Source organism: Mytilus californianus, unplaced genomic scaffold (genome assembly GCF_021869535.1).
Source record: "Mytilus californianus isolate M0D057914Y unplaced genomic scaffold, xbMytCali1.0.p SCAF_9, whole genome shotgun sequence".
Classification (NCBI taxonomy): domain Eukaryota; kingdom Metazoa; phylum Mollusca; class Bivalvia; order Mytilida; family Mytilidae; genus Mytilus; species Mytilus californianus.
This window is the reverse complement of record NW_026262745.1, coordinates 4,086,663-4,112,804: the sequence shown is the minus strand read 5'-3', so window position 1 is coordinate 4,112,804 and position 26,142 is coordinate 4,086,663. Positions and strand designations below refer to the sequence as shown.

Below are 26,142 nucleotides of genomic sequence, written 5' to 3'. Positions count from 1 at the left end.
TCAATGACAAATTATCTAAATTTGACTTTCATGACTAATCATAAACAATTTCAGAACAATTGTTATTCAATATGTATACAAAATACTACAAGTTGAATCTAATATTATAACTGTATGTATAATTCTAAAAAAAAATAATTAAAAAATACAAAATACAAAAATATTGGCACTAGTTATTCTTTTTAAAATGTGAACTACATGTATATCGAATGAGGTAATTAAAAACTGCTCAACACCATTTCTTGACATAAAAAAAAGATTCTAACAATGTAACAAAAACTACACTAACAACTAATTACATCTACACTAATAACTGATAACTGCTACACCAATAACCGATAAAGTAAAAAAAGGAGGAAATACATAATGATCCTCTTATTAGTATCAAAACCTCATCAATAGCTATAGGAAATACACTATCCTACTCTCAGCGATATTTAACCATTATCGAAAGATATGTATTAGAATTCATATTTTTTTGGCAATTCTAAAAACTTATTCATTATTATCTTTATCTCAAAAGCTCACCCAGCCTTTTCCAATAGTGGTAGGATCATTACACCTAACCGAAAGGATGGCATAAGGATAACTTTTACCTACTGTTCTTTAAATCTATCTGTTTGTTTCATTTTGTTTTAATTCTAAATTTTATAATCCAGATTCAAGCTTCAATATTTTGCAATTGATTACAAAAATGTCAAATAGAATTGAAGAAAAAAACACTATTATTAACCAATTATTAACCAATGCAAGTGTGACTTTTGTGATATTACATCAGAAAAATGAGGTAGACAACAGATGATCCTTTGATTCAGACAGCTTTACAGTATCTCATAAAATTCAAATACTAATTTAATGTTTTAGTTTTCTCTCTGTTTAATTCTGTTATTACTGATAAAATCTTCTTATCAACCTTCCCACCATCATTTAAACTCATGATACAATTTTGTATAAACAACAATGATTTTTCAATAGGTTTTGGATAGACTAAATTGAAACAATAAATTGAAGCTATCAATCCAGTAATTAATTCAAGAAAAGTGTCACATCTGAATATCACATCCCCATCTACCTTCAGTTCAAATAGGTCATTCCCCATACTTAAAATTCTGTCTTTGATTATCAGAAGAAATGGTTCTTCTGTTTCTTCGGAATCACTGAAGTACAGCACCTGATTGAACTTCTCCTTCAAAAGCAATGCAATTCCTAAGATGGCTGCGCACTGACTTGTGTCTGAAACAACAAATATAACATCATACAGTTGTATTATACAAAAATACACTCATTCTGTACTATATATATATATATGAATGATATATGGTCAATGTCAGAAAAATATAAACTTTTTTGTATGAGGCTGAAAAACTGGGGAAGGGCGAAGTTTTATCGAGCATTGCCAGTTTTGTTCCGAAATACAGAATTGTTAACCTCTCTTGATTTTTGCTGCGGTGAATTTAACGTTTTATCAAAAAGGATTTCTTTTAGTTAATGAGAAAACAGAAAATTCAGTCATTTAATAATAAATATTAAAATTAATATAAAAACTATCTTTCATATACCACAGTACATGTAATATTAATTCTATATCATCTATTCAATAGTCAGATTATACATGTATATGCCTTATATAATTTTATATTATTATAAAAATCTCATTTCTAGTGTTTTTGTTTTGATAGATCTATTGATGGCTGTTAAATTAAATGCATATTCAGGATGAGAACATGATAATGTGATATGAATATAAACTTTGGTTTTTTCTAGACTGACACACTGAGTCCTTTTTTTAACATGCTAGTCCACAATTTAAGGGATCAGTTCAAAGGAAGCTAGATTAAACATACCAAAGACAAAAAGATTTTTAAAAAATACTATAGTTGTACCAACAAATTATGTTTCAACTAGAGAAACACTATAATAAAATAATAAACTTACATTTTCTCTGGTCATCAGATCTTTGTACAGCTATTAAATCATAAATTTCTTTTTCAAATTTATGCAGCTTCTTCCCTTTGGATAACTTCACTATGACTTCTCTGTACGAATCCAAACCATCAAAAAAGAGGTCTTCCAATTCTTTTTTTTCTGTATTAGGTCCTAGTCTGGCAAATTCTTGAAGTAACTGTAATTAAGGCAGACAATATAAATAAATATATACAGTACATACATGATATATTGTGTCTAAAAATAGCAATGAATTTCTTAAAATTCCATCACGGATTGTCAAAGTTATGGTTGTCTTAAAAACTTTTTATACATAAATGTTGAGAGAAAATAAAAAAAAATTAATACCAAAACAAAAAAAAAGGAAATAACTCAAAATCAAGATTTCAGAACATTACTCCGTGTTTTGATCATTACAATAAAGTTCTGAAAAACATAATACCTGTCTTCTGTCTTGTAAAAATGGATATTCTTTAATAATTTCTGATAAACTATTTCCATCTTGAACTATATCTTTTCTTCTGTCAGGAAATGTCAGGCCCATTTTCAAGTCAACCAGTCTAAAATCTTGGTCAACTTTTCTGTACTCCTGCTTTAGCCAAGTTTTGTGCAATTTTATGGATTCCAAATCTTCCGAATCTGGCCTCATCGGCAAATAATTCGACATTCCCCATGTCAAATTTTTCTTGGCTTTTGGAATATCATCTTTCAACTCGGTCGTTACCTTCCTCTTCTTTGCCTTTACTTCTGGGAGATTTTTATCTTTTGATTTTCTTTCATTCTGCCATTTATATTTTAATTTCTCTCTCCAATAGACCTTTAAAAGTAGATAGTAATTCTAAATTTAACGTCACATCAAGAAAGGGGATATATTTTTTTTTATTTCACAGTATTTTAGGTTTACTACAAACATACAAGATTACATTGTGAAAACTTATGTAAAGAAATCACAAGAAAAATTGAAAAATCTACTTGGTGGATATCATACATTCAGGCTACACTCTAATATCATATATTCTTGAAGTAGATTACTAGTAAAAACATAAACAATGAGAATATCCATTGAACATGTAAAATTTTTTCCAAATAAACTTTTCTTCTTTCTTTTTGACAATTGAAAACTTTCTAAGTCTTGAATATATTATTCTTTTGCATTTCCGAATTCATGAGATATATATCATAGTATATGAAAAGCAATTTCTTTCAAACTTACTCTAACAGACTGAAGAGGTATTCCACTTTCTTGCATAAGCATGGGAAATTCCCTAAGAATCCCGTCCACTATCTGGTCATACATGTCTGATGAGGGGTAGCTGAAAAAAATAATTCACATATCATTGCAAGTACATATTTTTCCCAGATTTTATTCCTATGACAAATTGAAACCCACCCAAAAATTGTGATAAAGTTTCTCAACCCAAGAATTTGGATCTGTTGATTTAAGGAAGTTGGTCTATAACCAGGAAACCTGTGTATAATGTAAATTTTGTGTTTCAGAATTTATCCTTCCTTAAAAAAATACTAGTAGTATTAAAGAAAAATTCCAGACAATAATGTAAGACTTAGACACATGTTTTTTTTATTACCTGTTATTATTGGAGAGTTGTCTCATTGCCAATCATACATGAACCACATATAATATTCATTTTAAAAAGAAAACATCGTTTATTCTACATGTTATTACTTACAGACCACCTTCAAACTGCGTTACATTGTTATAAATTGTATCCAGCAGTCGACTTCTGTCTGATTTTTCAAGAGGTTCTTTTCTTTCTATTTTGATATATAATGCCCTAGGTGCACTGGCAGATGGAAAGTGGTAAATTCTAGGCCATTGTTTCCTAAACCAAAATAAAAGGTGTATTAAAAACAATAATAAATGAACCCTTGTTAAATTAATAATATGGGGATCCGTTCCTTTACACTGTACACGTCACTTAAAGATTTGTTCATTACTTTTTGACTGTGGACGGTGATTACAGAAACATTAATTAAAGATAATAGTATAAACCAGTCTAAATAGATCAACCAAAGATTGATTAAATGCAAATTATTTCATTGTATAACATAGTACTGATAGTTTGAACATGATAAACAATGGTCCACACTATGAATAATCAACAACACAATATTCTTTAAAACGTTACCATATTAAAAATTTAATATAACAATTAATGTAGTATAATATTTTACAAGAAAAAATACACCATTGAATCTCACCGTGTTATCTGTTTTTTTGTGGTCGGCACATCACTACCAATAATCTCTACTCCAGATGGACTGTTTGTGCATATGTTGCTAGATGTAGGTACTTGTCTAGATGGGCTGCTCAAGTTGATACATGTAGATGTACATGTAGGTACTGGTGATGTACAGGTACTGAAAGATTCTGTTGATTCATTCACAATTGGCAACGTAGAGGGAGTACAAGCTGTTGTTCTTGGAATTTCTTGGGAATCCGCACTTACAAATGCCTTTGTTATTTTTACTCTGATTATATTTAATTCTAAATTTATATCTTCATTTGAATCCAAGTCGATGTTCTCTCCTACATCATTGTCTAAAATTTGGAGATGTACATCATGATCATTCAAACCAAATTTTGATTGAACATTTTCTTGAATAAAATTTACATTTAAATCATTAGTCACAGATATTTTTTTGTCCTTTCACCATAATTTAATAACAAAAACTTCCGCTCCATGGTGCATTCAATTCAAATCAATGACCTGTAAATAAAAATATTTCAATTTAAATAAACATTATCATACATATATTTATACCATGTATACAATTTGTTAAAACATTATATACTAGTAAGTGCCTACACATTTATATTTGATAGATGCCAGAAACAGACTTAAGGTACAAGTTATGTTCAGTTTAAAAGTAAACAAAATGATTTCTATTTAAAGCCAATTTCGGCAGTCCTACAAAGAGTAAATATCTACTTTATAACTAAACTGGTTTTACTCGTGATCCGCTTTTAATCGGAAAACACTTTTAGATCAGTTTAAAACAAACATTAAAAAGCAAAAATATGCAAAAATAAATATAATTGTCCATGTTAAACTGTTGTAGTTTTTCACGTTAAAATACATCATTCGATTTCTGATGATGGGAGTTTTTAACGACCTTGACTGGCTATACAGCCCTCGCACGGTCGGCCCTGGCTTGCGCCTTTTTGGGCATTTAAATAATTTGTTTTTACCATAGGGTAATTGAATAATTTGAGTGATAAATATAGAATTTTTTTTAGAATAATCAAAAAAATAAATAATTTGATGAGTAAATGAATGAAATAGAACTTAAATAAAATAAAAGAACATAGAAATGAGAATTTAAAAAAAAAACAAAAAAAAAACGGAGCCACCAAAAGTAGGAATAGGAGGAAAGCTAAGCAAAGCAAACGGCAGTGACCGGCAGCAACGTTGTCCTGGTACACCAGCAGCCAAGTAAACAGCAGATAAATTTGTTTTTGCCAAATTTTGTATGTGAATTTAGTTGCCAAATATTTTGTATTAATCGAAATAGGCCTAAATATGTGTATGTGAATTTTGCAAAAATTATTAGTAAACGGTTTTGTATGTACAAAAAAAAAAGATAAATAAATAAAATAAAATAAAATAAATAAAAAAACCAAAGGATGTATGTATAATTTTGACTGCTTTGTGCTAGCCTACTTATAATGAGGACTTTATAGTGCTAGTACACTGGAACGCTGTCCGCAGGAAGACAAACGCCCCACGCTAATTAAAACTGGGTTAGCGCAAACCAGATCTTGCAAAGTACCATTTTTTAAGTCTTTGATTTGACGTGCGGCTTTAATAAATGAATGGTAGAATAAAAATTAAAAAAAAAAAGAAAGTCCAAAAAGTTAAACACAAAAATAACAAAAATAAATATTTTTGGGAGCCGCTAATTTGGAAAAAGAAAAAGCCAATGATGTGAGCGATTTTTAGTTCTTTGTTCAGTTAGCACATTCTAGCATTTTAGATTTTTATAACTTTAATAATATGAGAAAAAGACATACTACTACCTATAAAGAAACATATATCCTTAAACTGTCCTATACGATACACATTCACCGCGGGGGCTTACGATGAAATATGTATCGTCGCATTTTATATGCTATATTGACACCAAGCACTTCGGGCTATGGATGAACCAATATAACACGCCTACTACAATTTAATTAATAAACAATTTTGACAGGAGCCGAAACAGAAGTACCTATTGAACCCTTATCCGAAATTAGCCTTTAAACCGATTCGATACACACTTCACCGCGGGGGCTTACGATGAAATATGATTCGTCGCATTTTATATGCTATATTGACACCAAGCACTTCGGGCTACGGATGAACCAATATAACACGCCTATTACAAATTGATTTAAAGTATGTTTTAGAGAAAGTCCGAAATGATAATTTAACCCTTATAAGAATTTGCCCTTAAGTGGAACGGCATTTAGTTTATATAACCTTATGGTAGTCTATGTCTGTAATATACTGTATCAAACATGACCAGATATATTGTTGATTTTCTTTTGGAGGGTCTAGTAATATTTTTACATTTAGGTTTTGAGGGGTGACCTTATTTAAGTTTATTTGTAGTTTTTGTCTAGCTTTGGCGTGTTTACTACAGTCAATTAGTACGTGTTGTATATCCTCTTTGGTGCCACATGTGTTGCACATAGGTGATATATTTATGATGTATTGGCCTAGTTGACCTGGTAATAAAGTGGTACTCAGACTAAGCCTAGTTATTGTTTTTGTGTGGTAACGGTTACCTTTATAGAATATAGGTTTTTTGTTAACTGTAGTATTTACACAACGACTCCATGGGTATCCTGAGTTGTCCCACCTAGCTTGCCATTTTTTTCTTATATAATGCTGTTGTTATTGCTATGAATTCGTTTGCACTAAGGCTAATGTTTAGATCGATTTTATCTTTAGATAGTGCTAGTTTTTCTAGTTTGTCAACCTGTTCATTACCTAAGATACCAACATGCGCTGGTATCCATTCTATGGTGACTTCAATATTTTTCTGTTTGAGTCGGCAAACTAGTAATTGTATCGGTTCTAAGATGTCGGGTCTACTTGATGTACCATTTTAAATACATTGGATAGCGCTATACGAGTCAGTGAGTATAACTACTTTTTGTCCTGATTTTTGATTGAAAAATAACCACTTTAATGATTGGTAGATAGCCGTCATTTCTGTAGTGTACACTGAAAGATTGTCAGACGTGCGTTTATAACTTGCAATCAACTTTGATGGCATAAGAAAGGCGTATCCAGTTTTACCCGAGGCTGGGTCTTTTGAGCCATCGGTGTATATTTTTAAATGATTTTTATAAGCATTGTCAATGTACTCTAACGCTTTTGACTTAACAATATGAGGATTTTCTTTTTTACTGACGTTGTCTTTGATGTTACTGGATGTTGTTGCTTGACCTACAATCCATGGCGGAGGATCTTGAGATTTCTTTGTTACCAAATTTATTTTGTCTAAATCGTTATCTTTAATTAGATTTTGAACTATAAAACCGTATGGTATATTATGTTCATTCCATTTATGATTAAAAGATTAATATTCAATACAGTCATCTACTAATTGATTAGCTGGGTTTGTTGGATTTTGTTTAGTACGAGCATAATATTTAAGCGAAAGGTGGTCTCTTCTTAATTGTAATGGCATTTCGCCTGACTCAGCTAGTATTGTTTCTAGCGGGGTCGATTTATGAGCCCCTAGTACTATGCGAAGACCTTTAGTTTGTGTTGTATCTAGTTTAGATTTTACCGATAGTGAGGCAGAATTAAATGCTTGGCAGCCATAGTCCAGTATCGATCTAAGTAGTGAATTATATAGCATAAGTAGTGAATCAGTACCCATGCCAAAATTGTTTGCTTGAACATACCTGAGTAAGTTTAGTATAGCTTTGGATCTTTCTTGTAAATAGTTTACGTGTTTATTCCAAGTTAACTGTCTATCAAATATGAGACCAAGGAATTTGACGTGTTTCTGAAATTTGATAGGTTGGTTATCTAGCATTAGGTTAACGGAATAAATTTTACGATCCCCAAATATAACTCCTACTGTTTTTGTTTTAGAGATTTTAAAACCCCACTTTTTAGACCATGCACTAATGTTATTAAGTGTTTCTTGCATTTTATTAGTAAGATAGTAAGATATTTAATATTTCCACCTCTATACCACATGGCACTGTCATCGGCAAATTGTGACATTACTGCGGGTTTTTTAGCCAGACCTACTAAATCATTTATCATGATATTAAATAATGTGGGGCTGATGACACTACCTTGCGGAATACCATGAGATCGTAATCGTCTGAGGCGTCTTGATTTACTTTTACTTGTATTTTTCCATCTTGCAAGAAGTCTTTTATGAAGTTAAATAACCTACCATTTATACCATAATCTTTACACTTTTTTAATAAACCATAACGCCATACTAGATCAAATGCTTTTTCAATATCGAGAAATACGGCTAGTAGGAATTGTTTACGTACTTTGGCTTTTTTAATGTCGGTTTCGAGACGCAATAAGTGGTCAATTGTAGAGCGACCTTCACGAAACCCACTTTGTGTTTCTTTTATAATATTTTTTTTCCGTTAATAGATATTTAAGCCTAACATTGACAATGCTTTCCATTAGTTTGCAAAAATTTGATGTAAGAGAAATAGGTCTGTATGATTTAGGGTCAAACTTATTTTTATTAGGTTTTAGTATAGGGATTACATTTGCATGTTTCCAGCTGTGTGGTAGTTGACCAGTTACCCACACTTTATTGATTAATTGCAACACAATATCGATCATACTATCAGGCATATGTTTGAACATTTCGTATGTTATATGGTCATCACCGGGCGCTGTTGTCTTCTTGGTCTTAAGCACCTTATATAGCTCGTTTTTGTTGAATGGTATATTAAACTTTGACCTGTTGTGTTGTTCGTCGTCATCCCTATTAATTGGATTTTCTATTTCAGTTTTTAATTTATGTGTTCTGAACGTGGGGTCTAAATTATTATCACTGGAAGCTTCGGCAAAAGTTCCGGCTAGCATGTTAGCCTTATCTACATTTGATACCGCTTGTTTGGAGTCAGAAATAAGTGTCGGTAGGGTGGACGTTTTTGCTCCCTTGAGAACTTTAACCGTGTTCCAGAAAGTTTTACATTAGTTTTATAATTAAGTTTGTTACAGAAATTTTGCCAGTACTCGGTTTTTGCTTTATCAGTGATACGTTTAAACTCTTTAACTGCTGTTTTATAAAGTTCAAGATTTTGTTCTGATTTTGTTTTATCATAAACTCTGTGTTTATGACGCTTATTTTGTTTTGCATTTGTACAATCATTGTTCCACCAGGGACAGTTTTTTCTTGCATGAACTGTACCACTAGTTTTCGGGATTGTTTCGTCTGCGATTTTAGTAACAACTTCGCATAGAGTTTGGTTGAAAATTTCAATATCGTCATGGTGTATATTATCTATATTTATTTCGTTACAAAGAGTAGTGAACATGTGCCAATCGTCTTTATCGTAAATCCATCTTTGTGGAGCCGTGCAAACTTTATTTTTAACCGGTTTTGCATTTAAAACAGTGAGTACTGGGAAGTGATCTGAACCTAGTTTATCGTCTAAAACTGACCATTGGCTGTCATTGGCTAGTGAGGCGGAGACCAACGTTAGATCTATATGTGTTCGGTCACCTCCGACGGTTCGAAATGTACCGGTACCGTCGTTTAAAATTATCATGTTATTTTGACCTTTTCTATAATGTTACCATTGCTATCTGTTGTGTTAGACCCCCACAACGAGGATCTACTATTAAAATCTCCAAGTAGCACTATATTATCTGTTAGATTATGCATTACTTGTTGATAGTCATTAAATTTAATATCTTGATTGGGGGGTCTATACACATTAACTATATTGATCTTATTATTTTGACAGTTTACAGATACGCCTACTACCTCTATGCTATCAGTATCAAAATTTAGTTGTGAGAAATTAACTTGAATCGAAACATAAATGGCTACTCCTCCTCCTATATGAGTTCTCTTTATATTTTTACCTTTAGGTTGAATCGGTATTTTTCTATTTCGGATGATGGGTGGATGGTAGCCCTGTAGTTTTACATACCTATTGTCTTTATAGTGAGTTTCTTGTACACAAATAATATCTGGGTTATTATGTGTGCATGTCTAAATAATGTTTAAGGGAATTTGCGTTTGCATAAAGTGAGCGCGCATTTCACTGTAAAATGTGTAACCCCATTACAGTAAATTAATTGTTTTAATTACTTATTGTTTATTATTTCTTTAATTATTTACGTCGATCAGTATGTCCGTACTGAATTGATTTTTTAGAAAGTTAACAAATAGCTGCATGATGGTAACAGAGGCATCACCTTGTTGGGTCGCAATATTCCGTATTCCTGTAATTAGTGTTTCCCAGTTTTTTAGATCATTTACGTCTTTGCTTGGTGGTTAAATTATATTTTTGCGTATATCTGACATATTTTTTCTATCTTTATTAGGAATACTGGGTGTTTGATCTTCTATTTGTGTTTTCACAGTCTCATTGTCAGTAATTACATCTATCTTTATTTCTGGATTATCTACCTGTGACACATTGGCTTCATTTTCGTTAACTATAGCGGTGTCATTATTAATTACTTTTGATTTAACACTGTCAGCGTATGATTTACCAGGTGATACAATTTTAGATCTAATTAATTTAGTTCTGGTTTCACCTTTTGACACTGGAGAGCTAATTAATTTAGTTATGGTTTCACCTTTTTGTTGTGCCTTTAGTTTAGCTTGTTCAAATGGCATTTTATTACAGTACATATTTTCCAAGACTTGTTTTTGAAATATGTATTGAGGGCATGATTTATCTATTGACTGGTGGTTACCGACACAGTTGTTACATTTTGTTATTTTATTATTGCAGTTTTTGGTGGCATGTTTACCTGCACATCATATACATGTATTGGCTGATTTTTTGCATTGTTTGGCATAATGACCTTAACTTGCGCATTTGGTACAAAATTTAGGGTTAGGCTTATATGGCAATAAATCATATTCTTGACCTTGATCGTATAAAGGGATAGACTTAAGTTGTGAGTGTTTATCAGTTAGGGTAACTAAAAGATATCCAGCTTTACCCAATTGTTTTACTATTTTTATGTCAATCCCTGTTTGTCTTAGCATACTTTCCTGCTTTTTAATGTTTATGATATCCGTATCAACAGGTTTAGGTATAACTTTATAGACTCTACTTTTATTAACCTTATTGGCCTTATTTTCAGTTTTTTCTTTTTTATTTGCTGCCTGACTAATTATTTTATTTTTATGTTCCGAATCAAATTTAGTCACGTTTATTTGGAATTTACCAAGTTTATTCAGGCCTAATATTTTGCGTCTAATTGATTCTGATGGAGCTTAAACCAGCACACTGTTCTTCAGTGGTTTGGTTTCTATAGCTTGGTCATTGACACTACCTATCATTGTAATTATCAGATAGTGTAGTGAATTTATTGTCAGCAACAGAAACTGTTTTGCCCTTGGTGATATAATAAGGGTTTCGTTAGGAGGAAACATCTTTTTGCCCTTATCATTTAGTGATTCCGGGCTTTTTATTTTAGTTTTATTTGGACTAAGACCTTGCCCTTGCTTTTTGGCGTACTGATGTTGTTCTGGAGGTGTAGTACCTTGACTTGGTTTTACGCTTTGGAATCAGGTGGTTCCCCTTGTTGTGGACTTCTTGAATCAATTTTCCTTTTGTTATTACCCATTTTGTTCATGGTAATAATTATATTTATTTTATATTACTTTTTTTTTATTTATTATGTTTTTAAACGCGAATTAAGATTTAGCTACTTATTGTTGTTAAACTTAAAATATACACCTATTTAATTAAACTAACAGAATATTATAAAACTTACTAAAAGGAAAGAAAAATTCGATTTCTTTCTGAAGGTAGAAGTTTTATATGATACAGCGCCACTTTGTTGTTAATAAACTAGGGATTTCCCACAGGTGATTCATAATTACCGGACTCGATAAAATCATGTGACTGATAAGAAATTCCAGATGCCATTTTACAACCGCGGTATCACAGATAGTAACCAAAGGGGTCTTGCCACTGAGACTATAATTGGATAAAATCATATGACTTTAGTACAGAGCTCTGTAGGCCATAAATACATGCTAATTAGTCGTTGTTATTCCTTTTAAATATTCAAATATTACTTCCATGGTCAAAGCATACAGTAATATATGATAGTATAGTTTTCCTGTTTCAATTACCACGTACATACATGCATGAGGCTATGAATGGTCACCATTTATGGGATATGAATGGGGTCACTGATGGGGTTTACAGAAAAGAGAATAATGGGACCAATAAATATAAATAGATATAAATAACAGAATAAAGAGGGGATTGTTGGTTGGTTAACGTCCAGTGGCAAATATTACATGAATGTTTAGGACAATTATAATACAGATCAATTGGCAGAAGAATAAACAATAAAAACAATTTAAAGATATAGAACTATAAAAACGATGATCTGACACCCCAAACCATTACCACCCACACTCGCATATATACATCTCTAAATAAATATTTAATTTTGGTCTCATGTTGCCCCCAGACATCAAGGTTCTGGATCCGCCCCTGTTTGATGTTGGTATAGGTTGAAGACACCACAATAAATGAATAATATTGACCAATGTTTAAGCACGTGCCGGTTTTTCTTTAATTTTGCCGAAAATCCGTGAACCGTAAGACACGAGTGAAATTACATAACTGGTTACACTATTATCTTAAATAAAATGAAAATTTAATGATTTGCATAAAAAAATAACCCAGACACTAGATTTGTTTACCATAAAAATACTTTATCATTATTTTTAAATCTTTTTTTTAAATTCAACTTCTACAGTTTAAAATCTAAAGTATGCATCGGTTAATTTATGATAAAATATAGAAAATTGTTAAGTGTTTTTTTAGTAAAGAAAAAGTGTTTGTCCCGAGGGAAAAAAAGCACACCCCTATGATTGGTCATTACTTAAGTGGAGGCTAAAATTTAAAGACCGAGGCCTGACTGCCATAAACAACAGACGACGAACACATGAACAACAAACAGTGGATACAACATTTGATATGTATGAAAGACGACGACGGACACAAAATGATTGCACTGAATAATTTCAACTACCACATAACCCTATGAATATATTTACATACTTGAACTCGTTTAAGGAATATATTTCTGGACAAAAACAAATTCAGTATGTTTACGGAACACACAGACAACAGACACCAAGTGATGGATACAATTGTAGCTTATATTGTTTACTTCATTTTTACGAGCAAACTTTGATTGATTGAGAGTTGACTGCTTAACGTCCAGTGGCAAACATTTCATGCATATTCTTGACGAGAAGTCGTGTCAGAGATAGATCATGGAGTAACAAGTATTACAAATTAAAAAATGTTCTCATCATTTGGTAAAAGGATATTTTCTAAGCTATTTAAATTTGTACGAATCATATTTGTTTCTGACAAAATTATATCTTTTGCTCTAAATTAACACATACGATTCTGAAAATATCATAGTAAGAACATTGTAACGTAAGTCTCTGGAATTATTCGTATAATAAGGCTTTTGAACATTTAAACTCACTGCATTTGTTTGCACCTGTCCTAAGTCAGAAACCTGTTGTTAAGTTGTTGTCGTTTGTTGATGTGGTTCATAAGTGTTTTTCGTTTCTCGTTTTTGTCGAGCCAGCGACTTTTGTCGCAAAAGCAAGACATAGCGATCCTACATTCCGTTGTCGTCGTCGGTGGCGTCCACAAGTATTCACTCTGTGGTTAAAGTTTATGAAATTTTAATAACTTTCTTAAACTATCCCGGATTTCTACCAAACGTGGACAGAAGCTTGAAAGAAATAATCCACAATGCCTTTCATCATAAAAATGGTAGCATACGCTATAAATTTATTACTTTGGGATATCATAAGGCATATTTTGTTAATAGTGAACAAAAGGGTAAAACATGCTACACAGAAGAACAAGTGATCAGTATGCTGGAGTTTCTTATCGACAACATATTTGTTGAATTTGGAGGTAGACTTTTTCAACAAATTGTCGGCATTCCTATGGGAACGAACTGTGCGCCTCTCCTTGCCGACCTCTTCTTATTTTCATATGAATCGGAGTTCCTTCAGACACTTGTCAAAAACAAGAAGATCAAAGAAGCCAGATTATTTAATTTCACTTTTAGATATATTGATGATGTTCTTTCCATTAACAATCCGAACTTTTCTGATTGGGTTCCATTAATATATCCCCCAGAACTAGAAATTAAAGAAACAACAGACACGGCTTCCTCCGCCTCATTTTTAGACTTATATCTCGAATTTGACATACACAGTCATCTCAGTACCAGAATCTATGACAAACGAGACGATTTTAATTTTAAAATAATAAATTTCCCCCACCTTAGTAGCAATATACCAACTTCACCTGCATATGGGATATACATTTCCCAACTTATTCGATATTCAAGAGCTTGCAGCTCTTACTCAGACTTTGTGGGACGTCACCAGTGTCTGAGCAGAAAGTTGATGAACCAGGGGTATGTCAAAGAACGTCTCGTCCTTTTTCTAAAAAAGTTCATCGGAAGGTACCAAGACCTTGTTGATAAATATTCCGTATCAACTTCACAAACAATACATGATGGTCTTGAAGTATAGATTCTGCATACTGACGTTGTTTATCATCTTAACAACGTGTAATATTGTTCTTTCATTTGTCTTTGTTCTATTATTAATATTACTTTTACTGTTTGGTTTGTTTTCTGTGATATCCATTTGACGTGGCTAGGTACTTATACATCCCGTCAATGTGTTTGTATTATCTTTAATTTTTACTGGTGTGTTTTGTATATGCGACTTTTTGTGTTTCTGTGGTTCTTATAACGTGACTCTGTACTTTAAAAGATCCCGTCATTATGTTATTGTTCTATTATATGTCATTATGTTATTGTTCTATTATAAATTTGAAAATACTTTGAACGACAAACGACAAATTTATTTTACTCGCGTAGTGGTATTTACCATATGTGGATTCTTAAGGGTTCTGAAGAACTTCTGGACAATTATAAATCTCGGTCTATTTCTGAAATTAATCCTAACATAACTTTTGATTTTTTAACCCTGTATACCAACATTCCCCATGTGAAATTATAAAATTGTTTTGAATAGACATTGAATGACAAACTTTTTTCTTATGTGACGTTTACATTTTCTGACGTCAGACACGCGAAGCAATGAATGTGGGTCTTAATTTGATAGATGCTTTTGTGCTTTTTTTGTAAATAATTGTTTGTTTTGATATTGTAACACAGTGATGACTGTTGTACCCATATTTTGACTATTTTATTTATAATGTCTGTTTTGTTCACGCATCGTTGTAAATATAACGAAATTTGATAAGACTGTCGTACAAGTGAGAGGTTTAGCGCTATAAAACCAGGTTCAATCCACCATTTTCTACATTTGAAAATGCCTGTACCAAGTCAGGAATATGACAGTTGTTGTCCATTCGTTTGATGTGTTTTGTCATTTGATTTTGCCATGTGATTAGGGACTTTCCGATTGAATTTTCCTCGGAGTTCAGTATTTTTGTGATTTTACTTTTTTTTGTTTATGATCATAAGATAGTATCCAGAAGTAAATAAATAAAAAAAAGACCCTGTTTATCCGTATTTTACTTATAAATGGACTTAGTTTTTCCGCCAGTTAACATTACATTCACTCTGTGGTTAAAGTTTTTTAAAATTTTAATAACTTTCTTCTGGATTTCTACCAAACTTGGACGGAAGCTTGCATATGATTATAAGATAGTATCCAGAAGTAAATTTTGTAAAAAAAAATTCCTGTTTATCCGTATTTTACTTATAAATAGACTAAGTTTTTCTGCCAGTTAACATTACATTCACTCTGTGGGTAAAGTTTTTAAAATTTTAATAACTTTCTTAAACTATCCTGGATTTCTACCAAACTTGGACAGAAGCTTGTTTATGATCATATTAGATAGTATCCAGAAGTAAATTTTGAAGAAAAAAAAATTCTGTTTATCCGTATTTTACTTATAAATGGACTTAGTTTTTCTGCCAGTTAACATTACATTCACTCAGTGGTTAAAGTTTTTAAAACATTTAACCTTACATCCAGTCTTCAGTTAAAGTTTTTAAAACATTTATTAGATTCATAAACCATCCTGGATTTTTACCAAACTTGGACAGAAGCTTCTTACAATCAAAAGATAGTATTTAGAGGAAAATTTTTAATAATGTTTTCTCAATTTTTGTTGAGCCTGCGACTAACAGCAAAAGTAGGCGAGACACTGGGTCCCACGGAATCCTTACGAATTTTTCATATAGATTAGACCGTTTGTTTTCATGTTTGAACTGGTTTTACACTAGTCATTTTGGGGCTCTTTATAGCTTGCTGTTCTGTGAGAGCCAATGCTCCGTGTTGAAGGCCGAACTTTGACCGATAATGGTTTACTTTTTACATTGTGACTTGGATGGAGTGTTGACTCATTTGCACTCATACCACAACTTCTTATATCATTTTGAGCATAATATATATTTTTTTTTATTGTCGACATTTTTATTCCTTTTGTCTTGATAACTCTTTAATACGTTAACATTTTAAAAGCTGACCACATTCTAACTTAATAGTTGATGCACATCAAAGCCATGCACGCAAATAACTTTATCGGAAGAGAAATAAAACAAAAAACAAAATGGTTTGTCCTTTAAATAAGAATAAAATATTTAATTATCCATATTTAGCACTAGTCTTTACAATTGTTAATTATTTAAAATGAAAAGGATTATGATTGTTTAACAGTTGTTATATAAAATGGCTCGTGTCAATCGTTTCACTGATTTTCGGCAATATCAAAGAAAAAACGGCACGTGCCACTATATATTGTTCAATTACTCATTTATTTGTGGTTCTTTTTCTATAAATCTTTGGAATTTATGTATTTGATATCAATCTCTACCATAATATGAAAACAATGTACATTTAACAGCACCCTTTCTAGTCCTTAGTGGCATATTATAAGTCCTTAGTGCACTAAGGAGACCTCAGCAGTGTTTAGACGTACAGATAAATTTAGTCATAATAAGTAAAGCAGGCGACATATTTCAGCAAGTGCACTTTTGTTTATCACGTATATTTATAGTTTCTATTATGGTGGGTTGGCCCATTGTGACTCTAGTTTAAAATACAAAATAGCTTGTTTCCTACTTGTGATTATGGTTATACACTAATAGCTTGTATTTAACTTGTAATTATGATTACACTAGGACAGAAAGTCACAGGACAAAACATCACAAACGAAATGTCACGGACAAACAGTCACAATTCAGTTATAAGATTATTTTCAACTATTTCAAAAAAATTAAATGCAGTTATATCAAAAAAGAAATACTGACGAGAGAGAGAGAGAGAGAGAGAGAGAGAGAGAGAGAGAGAGAGAGAGAGAGAGGAAAAATACGCATTTTCACCTTAAGTGTCGATTCTCAATATTCTATCCGCAGGACAACGTTTAATATATATAGGTATAAATGTTGTCTATTTTTATATGACAAGACCACAGTAGCAACAACATCCTTTTAATGTAGAATTCATTATAAAAAAAACTATGCCGACATTCGATATTTGAAAAAAAGTAAGATATTTTCTATTTGTTCAACATTTAATTGCGAAGAACGTGTCGTGTAATAACCCTCCCCCTTTTCCCGTTTTCACCTTCTTATTTTAACACTTTCTTTTTAAACGGAGAAATATAAAATATGAACGTACTGCAAGTTTATGAATTTTGCAAGAATTCTATGTAGCAACGTGTGATTCACGGAATTGTCATATTTATTCATTTTTAAGATTTAGACTAGTAGCAAATTGAAGAAGGAAATTTTATTGAAAGAAAATTAAAATATATTCACATCTTTTTAAGTAAAACACACGCATATAGAGTTACGTAGATGCAACAGAACAATTATATTCATAGTAATTTATGACTATTTCAAAGATTAAAGGATTATAAGTCGAACACGACACTCACACAATGTACATAATTTAAAACAGGTTTATTTTTTTCGAAAGACTGCATTTGCACATGTTTGGCTAAGATAGTTGAATGGTCAGCGAACAATATTACAGGGTATGCGAATGATATTAATCGAAAGTAAAAGAGAAAGATTTAAGTTTTGAAATCAGAGAATTCCTTAAACATTTGAAACAGTTTTTTAAGCACCAGCATGCATATTTTGAATATATATATATAAAATTGAGAATGACTTATGTACCTATTATTCTATCTAACAATTAGCATTAGTAGTCTCAGCAGCTTTCTCTCCCGGAGTGCGGGAGGTCATTTCTAACGGACAGTGGACAAAAAGTCACAGGACAGAAAGTTACAAATTTTATAGGACAAAAAGTCACAAATGATTTGTTGACAATTGATTGAATACATACGAGAAAAATCTTGAAATAACTACGTTTTATTACACATTTTCTTTTTACAGTTTGGGAAATTGTTCATTTGCCTTGATAAATGAAGATTTATTAAATTTTAATTATTAAAAGGATATATTTTTTGAAGCACCATAGAGCCGTTTAGGTATCAAGCCACTTTAACACTTTTTTTTAAATGAGAAGTAACACGGCTGCTATATAAAACAAATCTGCTACGAAACAGATATATAAACTGTAAACTAGATTTATAATTATGTACATATTCTTTTTACCAATCATTTCTTAACTTATTCCATTTTATATTTTACTATAATATAGTTTATTCTTTTATTAGTTCTTGCTAAAAAAGACTTGATGCCAAAAAAAGGTCAGAGAAGTATCAAAATCGGGTTTTATAGGTACTTATACTAAATATAAACTGTTACCTAGATCTTTGAAATATGCTTGCATTCTTGTTGCATTTATTTTGAAATAATGTTTTATAATTTGTAAATGTAATAATTTTATCCGGTGTATCCTTATATGCAATAAAACATGGAAATATAGTTCACTTAACTTCCAAGGATAAAACAGCCACAGCGTTGCACGGGTATTTATAAATATTAAGATAGTGTTTGACAACCTGTTTCGGTTGACTGCTCAGATAATCCGTATATTGAAATGTAAATAACCTTCACCAAACATCTGTCATATGTCAAAAATTAGAAAAATGTAAAGTAAATAAGATACTCAGAATATATTTTCCATGACAAATTTTATATGGCTAAGAACAATTATTTCAAATCACAGACGAAAATTTGTTAAGATCATATTTGATATTTATTTCTAATCTTCTACATCTTTACAGACGGAATGAATAAATCGAATTACTTTATGCCAGAAAGCACGACTGCAATGTTTTTATGACTTACACATTTTTCCGGTTACAACAATTATTTTCTTATATAACCAATTAAATGTCGACTTGAAAAAACATCGGAAAAAATTGAATTGGAAGTTTGCAAACGTTATTTAATTAATAGACATACAATATAACATTAAAAGACCACAAAAGAATACCCTGCATTCTTTTCCGATTTTATTCATAAAGGGGGAACAATCCCTGATAAACAGAAAGAAAGTGTCGCCCGTTTTGCATTCGATTTTCTAAAATCTTAACACGACTGAACACGATCTTACAAAATCTAAACAGCAATTTTACCTTTGGTCTGATTTGATCTGAACATGATCTGATCAAGTCGTAATTGGATGCAAGCGGAATCTGTCTTGTTTATCTTGACATGACTGAACGGACTTAACACAGTATATCGTGACAGCGTCTGAAAGTCTGAAAAAGTCTTGACGTTTTTCGCTAGTAGTAAATCCAGTCGATTAAGACTTGATCAGACCAAAATGACCGTTTCAGACTTAAATATTGCTACTAGTGGATCATGTAGTGTTAAATCGTCAAATTTTGAAGCATCATTATGTAATGACACAACCACATTTAATAATGTTGAATCCTATTAAGTGATGACAAAACCAAATTAATTAATGACATAACAATATCAAGTAAATACGAAACCATATCATGTAATATCGAAATACCATTAAGTAATGACTATACCATATTGATTAATATCAGAACACCATTAAAGTAATTTCAAAATTATATTATGTAAAAACAAAACATCATCAAGTAATAATAAAACCACAGAACGTAATGTCATAGCATCATTTTCTCCAATTCTGTGCGTAATAGACCAGACCTCCAGTCTTTTCCATGTGGTAGATTACTGTGTTTATAGTTCTCTCTGTCTTTAAGGAATCCACACCATCTATTACAATGAGTGTACATGTGGTTCCCATACATATGCTCTCCTATTGCATTCAGTTCATTTTCCATTCCTTCAGCATTTCCTTTGTTTTGATCAATCACGAATGAAAACGTTTAAGATTTGAGTTCATTACCATTTCAGAAACTTGCTTATGTTGACTTTTAATTGCATAAAATTGTTTTATAACATTCTTTTTCACGTGATTTCAGTCACTGGTTTGGATAATCTTTAAATGTGGTTATTTCCTTTTCAATCTTTCAAATCCTGTTGTATCATCATAACCTGCAACTTAAGCTATTTCGATCCCTTTGTTCTAAGATCCATAACCATATGAACATGCATATCAGGATAGAGCCTGTCCAACTTTTCTTACATTTATGTTTTTGGGCTGGATTCCTCTTTTTGTCGCACTATCACAGATTCTACATTGATGAGATCATATTGCATCATGGACAACTCCTCCTGAATTTGTCTCAATCTCAATATTCATTTCATTTTAAACTAGTTTAAATAAAATCTTGTGTTTAAAGGACACGAATGCCCCATATTTTGATATTGTAAGACTTAAGCAATATTTACATTAACCCAAACTAGGAGCTCACAAAAGGGTGCATCCCAGCCCCCCTTTTTTTGCTCTATTCTATCATTTATTGTCCAAGCCTTATATTTCCCTTCAAAATCAGGTAAAACCTTTAAGTTTTATTATCTCCCCTTGCAAGAATCTGACAACAATTTCCTCACAGAAATCTGAAAAAAAATTAATTGCCTTCATGCATATCTACATATGATGCCTGACATTCATATAAAGTGTCATTTTTAAACATTCGGCGGATTTGCACTTTAAAACCCTAAAGTTGGATTATTTCTCCTTACAAAGTGAAGCATCTGCCAACAATTTTCTTTCTTCATGCATATCTACATATGATGCACAAACTTCATAGAAAGTGTCATCAAAATCCATAACAGATACAAGTTCTAAGCGTGTTAAATTCATAAGTTGAATTATTTCCCCTTACATGACCTGAAAACAATTATCTTTCTTCAAGCACATCAAGCACATCTACATATGATGCCCAAACTTCTTCATCTAAAAGTTTCATCAAAATCCGGTTTACCCAAACATATTTGCAAAGAAATTATCAGATCTGAAAGAGACTTTTGTAAATGACAATATAGAATGGAATCAGGTTAAGACTCCATGACCTAAAATATCTAACCTAACAGAAAACGAGTTTTATAATAAACAAAAAAATATCTGATTGTTTGTATAAACTCAGTTGATGTCCTGCCTGACAGACTGTTATATGCCCTTCCTGGACCCTTTTGATGACAGCATGTGTCTGTAGATACAGTAATACCTTTTGTCTTTCTTCATTTTGTATAACAAAAATATCAAAGCTTTCATTTATTGAGTCACATTGTTACCATGAGTATCATTCAATATGAAGTGGTTTGTCGAATGACCGCAGCGAACGAGTTCAAAAAGGCTTCATTATCACACTATTATTTCAGGTTAGGGTAAAGGTTGGCGCCTGTTAAAACGATTAAACCCGCTGCATTTGTTTGCACCTGTCCTAAGTCAGGAACCTGTTGTTCAGTGGTTGTCGTTTGTTGATCGTTTCTCGTTTTTTATATAAATTAGACCGTTGGTTTTCCTATTTCTATGGTTTTACACTTGTCATTTTTGGGGCCCTGTATAGCTTTCTGTTCGGTGTGGGTCAAGGCTCCGTGTTGAAGGCCGTACTTTGACCTATAATGGTTTACTTTTACAAATTGTGACTTGGATGGAGAGTTGTCTCATTGGCACTCATACCACATCTTCTCATATCTATTCATAACGTGTCGAGCAGCTGATATGTTACAATATCAATATTCAGACAAACTGATAATCGATGTATCGGATTATATTTGTGTATTTGCATGATAGAAACAAGTGTTTGTCTTTGTTTCACCGGTAAATCGGAAGATGGTGCATGACGTGATAAGTTCGGGTCAAACTTATCAACGTCATTTCATTCATAATTCGATGAATATGTCCGTGTCAAAAGTATCAAGGCCAGGTCAACGTATTTGACGTCACAAAGCCGTACTATCTATACTACTAAAATAAAGAGGTTCAATTTGTAAGCCGGCATGACGTCAAAACGACGAATCAAAGAATTCATCTTTATGTATAACTTATATAGGACAACAGCGTTGATTAAAAACTACACCGTTCCAGGCCCTTTTGTTTTCCACATATTTAATATTACCAATAATTAGCAAAATCCGGGTCGAATCTGACACCGATACCAATAGTATATGTCACATTTAGTTTCCGGATGTAGTAAGAAAACCAGGACGTGTTCAAACAGAACGATTTTGAAAGCAGAAAAACTGTGCACCTTATAATCAGCATGACTTTATCAGATGACAATACGAATACTAAAAATACAGGCTAAAAATAAGGCGTAGGTACCTTAATTCAGTCACGGACCCGCGATGTCGTGGGTGTGTACCAGTGCAATTTTATGAAGAGCTGAGCCGATAGTCCCGCAGATCGGTGAAAAAAATGTAGGCTTGATGTTGAGAAATCGATAACAAAGACCCACTATGAAATTTCAATATGGCGGCTATTTCCAAGATGATCGCCATAAAATATTGAAAATAAAAGAATATTACTTATACAAAGTTACAAACTGTTTCGTAATCATTAAATTCCGAGGAGAGGGGACTAGTAAATTTGGAAAGTAAATGTTTTGACTCTTGTTTAGTATTATTTCACATGAAAATAAATATTCAAAAGGCCAAAAGGACGATCATTTGATTCTTAGGAGGGATACGTGGAAATTTATAGATGATCAGAACATACGTATTCCTGGAAAGGAGCACAAAGTGACATAATGTACAGTTTATGGTTGTTGTTAGTGATGATCCAATTATGTATTCATCTACAATGCTATGGGATTCTGTCTATGAAACATTTAATATTGAATATGTGGTTTGTCCCGAAAACCTTCTTGGTGATTTTACAATTGCAGCCATGGATAATATTCATCATACTTCAACAACTGCTCAAGAATAGTTACAAAGTACTTTAGTTTCAATATTTCAGCTTCAGTTTCAAGGAAACGGAAGTTTAGTTCCAGGTAATAAATAAATCTGATTGAAGCCGCATCACATAAGTGCAAAAGTATACAACATTTACCAGAACCATATACATTCGTCTCACTTGTTATTATTCCAAAGGAACCAGCAGAGATACCAACAGATCATGATGATGATCTTATGATGAGTGACATTGAAGAAATTCTTGGTACTTCAAACAAGGTTCAGGTTTGTGCTTTCTTTTAGGCGTATGTTTAAAGAAGAAGTCATTTTGAAAATTGCATTACGATGCTAGCTTTAAATACTAATGATGTACAATTGGACTTCGTAGCTGTCATTTCACTCAGTTTACACTTGGAAAGTTTATCATATCTTATGCTTTGAAATATAGTACGTTCCTTATATTCTCTGGTACTTAAGCCAAAACATGATGTTTCAGGAAAAGATCGTATATGTCATAACGTTTCGACAATCCATGATTTAATCAAGCAATTTGTAATTTTTTATATCCTTTACAGACACCAATAAAGACTTGTGAGTAGTTTGGTTTTGAGGTTTCATATAGACATGGTACCTGATGTGATTGGTTATAAAACAGACGATGAACAGGTGTACTATTCCAAGGAAACATAACATCTTCCGGAACAGCAGATTCTTTTTAGAATCTCTCATGTATCGCGAAAGATATATGTTAATAATGTTACAGCAGGTGTTCATTCTAATTCAAATATTTTGACAATCTTTATATTGAGGAACGAGACCCTTGTGAAATGTACGCAACATTCAAGAATGGATAACAAGAAAGAAATTGAATCCAACCTACCTCTACTAGTCTATACCATCAAAGATTGAACTGGAGAAGCTGATGTGAGATCATTAGGAGAATGTTCCTGCTTTTTGTATAAAGAATCCTTTTTGCTGCGAATTATACATTGATTCTTTGCATTAGACCATCCAAATGATTATGGCTTTCAAGTACTCGTACATGTACGTGATATGATGACTGTTAAGTTAAGTGTTGCAAACGTCATTTGAAATGGTAAATGTAGATCTAGATCAAGCTCATGAGAAGAATGTCAAACTTACAAAAAGAGAAGGTGGGACTATCGGATTGACCGTGAATATGACAAAACTATTGCATTTGATGCCGTTTGTCTGGAAATTGCACACAACAAGTTTCAATCTTCCTTTGATAACATCAATCGAGATCAGGAAAAACACATGCTGTTTCACATCAGGGACGGGTTAAAAGCAAACAAATGACATTCTCAAAACAGGTGAAACCTTTAGGTGGGGGAATGATCCAAACTGTTTCCTAGCCTGCTGCTTCGAATGAATTATGATTGGCATATAGCTTATTGGCCATTTACCAAATAGGTATCAACATTTTGTAATGAGCTGATAACATGTGGCTGCAAGAGAGAAAGCGGACATCGCGGAAGATGTAAATACGAGAGGGTAATTTTGTCATGTACACCGCTTTGTAAATGTGGTGGGGTGTGCGATGAATAATGAATAGGTAGTCCATCAGATGCATTTAAAAACTGCTAATGCAAATAAAGTAGTTGGTTTTTTTTTGGATAAAAAAAAAATGAAAAAGATAGAAATAGTCCAATAAACTCACTCAACATTACGGAAAAAAACTACAAAACGACTTACTGCATTATTACAAATCACTACACAGATATCTAAAACAACTAAGCAACACGAATCCCACTAAAAGCCGGGGTTGAACTTATGTGTATTGATGATAGTTGAGGCAATGTGTATTAAGACAACTGTTCAGCCATTACATTTGATATACAACTAACGTATTTCTGCCCACGGCGACGTCACTGACAATACGACGTCGACAATGGACAAGTACAATTGTACGGACGTTATGTTCCCACGACAATCTCAACATACTGGAACCGCGAAAAGTAAAAATTATCACAATTTTTAATGTATGTTCACTCGGTATGATTTTCCAATCGATTTTCATTCAATTTTTACCTATGCACCTGCTTTTGACTAAAATCGTACCGTGTGATGACTAAAATCGGAAGTCGAATGTCAAGTCGAAACGTACGCTATTTTCATTCGACTTTTTTGACTGGAATCGGATCGTGTGAACACCAAATCGACTAAATAAAGGAGTCGATTCACTAACCCATATGAAAAAGTATGTTAGTATGCCCAATTATTTCAGTAAGAGAAGATTTTCACCAACTGCGTCATTAATGATGCATTTTTGACGTCATAGATGTAGGCGACTTTTATTAAAACCTGATTTTTAACATAACTTGACAAAATTTATGACAGTTTTTTTGTAAAATTAACAGTAGCGCCACCCTCGCTCACAAATATTACAGCTAAAATATTCTTTTTATACCATATTCTGTACTTTTCAACCAAAATTATAATGGGCGAGGGGTTGAGCAACATATGAAATCATGAATTAAGGTGGTAAAGGTGGCAATTTTAGGGAAAAAAACTAAAATGAAACATTTTCCTATTAAATATGAAGCAAAAATACATTTTTGTATTACACTTTCAAAAATAATACATTGAGCAATACATACACAATAGATTTACTCAAACAACTAAAGTTTAAAAAGTTCACCTTTACTTAAAATTACAGGGCCGTTAATTGGGGTTACTGGCTCTAACCCTTAGTCGAATGAAAAAAGAAATCAAGCAAATGATTCCGTTAGCCAACTTG

At 32.2% G+C, this 26,142-nt stretch overlaps 2 protein-coding genes across 4 annotated transcripts in view; one reads left to right on the top strand and one right to left on the bottom strand.

Moving 5' to 3' along the window:
- The window catches only part of LOC127714720 (serine/threonine-protein phosphatase 6 regulatory ankyrin repeat subunit C-like), a 405,000-nt gene that overhangs the window by 45,037 nt on the left and 333,821 nt on the right, over positions 1 to 26,142 (top strand). The window lies entirely within an intron of this gene.
- On the bottom strand, positions 748 to 4,667 carry LOC127714725 (uncharacterized). Of its 2 annotated transcripts, none has more exons than XM_052220779.1 (6): positions 4,165 to 4,667; positions 3,629 to 3,785; positions 3,158 to 3,257; positions 2,387 to 2,761; positions 1,936 to 2,122; positions 748 to 1,233 (listed from the first exon to the last, which is right to left on the bottom strand). In XM_052220779.1, exons 3-6 carry the CDS (start codon positions 3,239 to 3,241, stop codon positions 848 to 850), a joined length of 1,032 nt encoding a protein of 343 aa, XP_052076739.1. In that variant the 5' UTR covers positions 3,242 to 3,257; positions 3,629 to 3,785; positions 4,165 to 4,667; the 3' UTR covers positions 748 to 847. The 2 variants fall into 2 exon arrangements, with proteins under 2 accessions (XP_052076739.1, XP_052076738.1); XM_052220778.1 differs by having other exon boundaries at positions 3,633 to 3,785.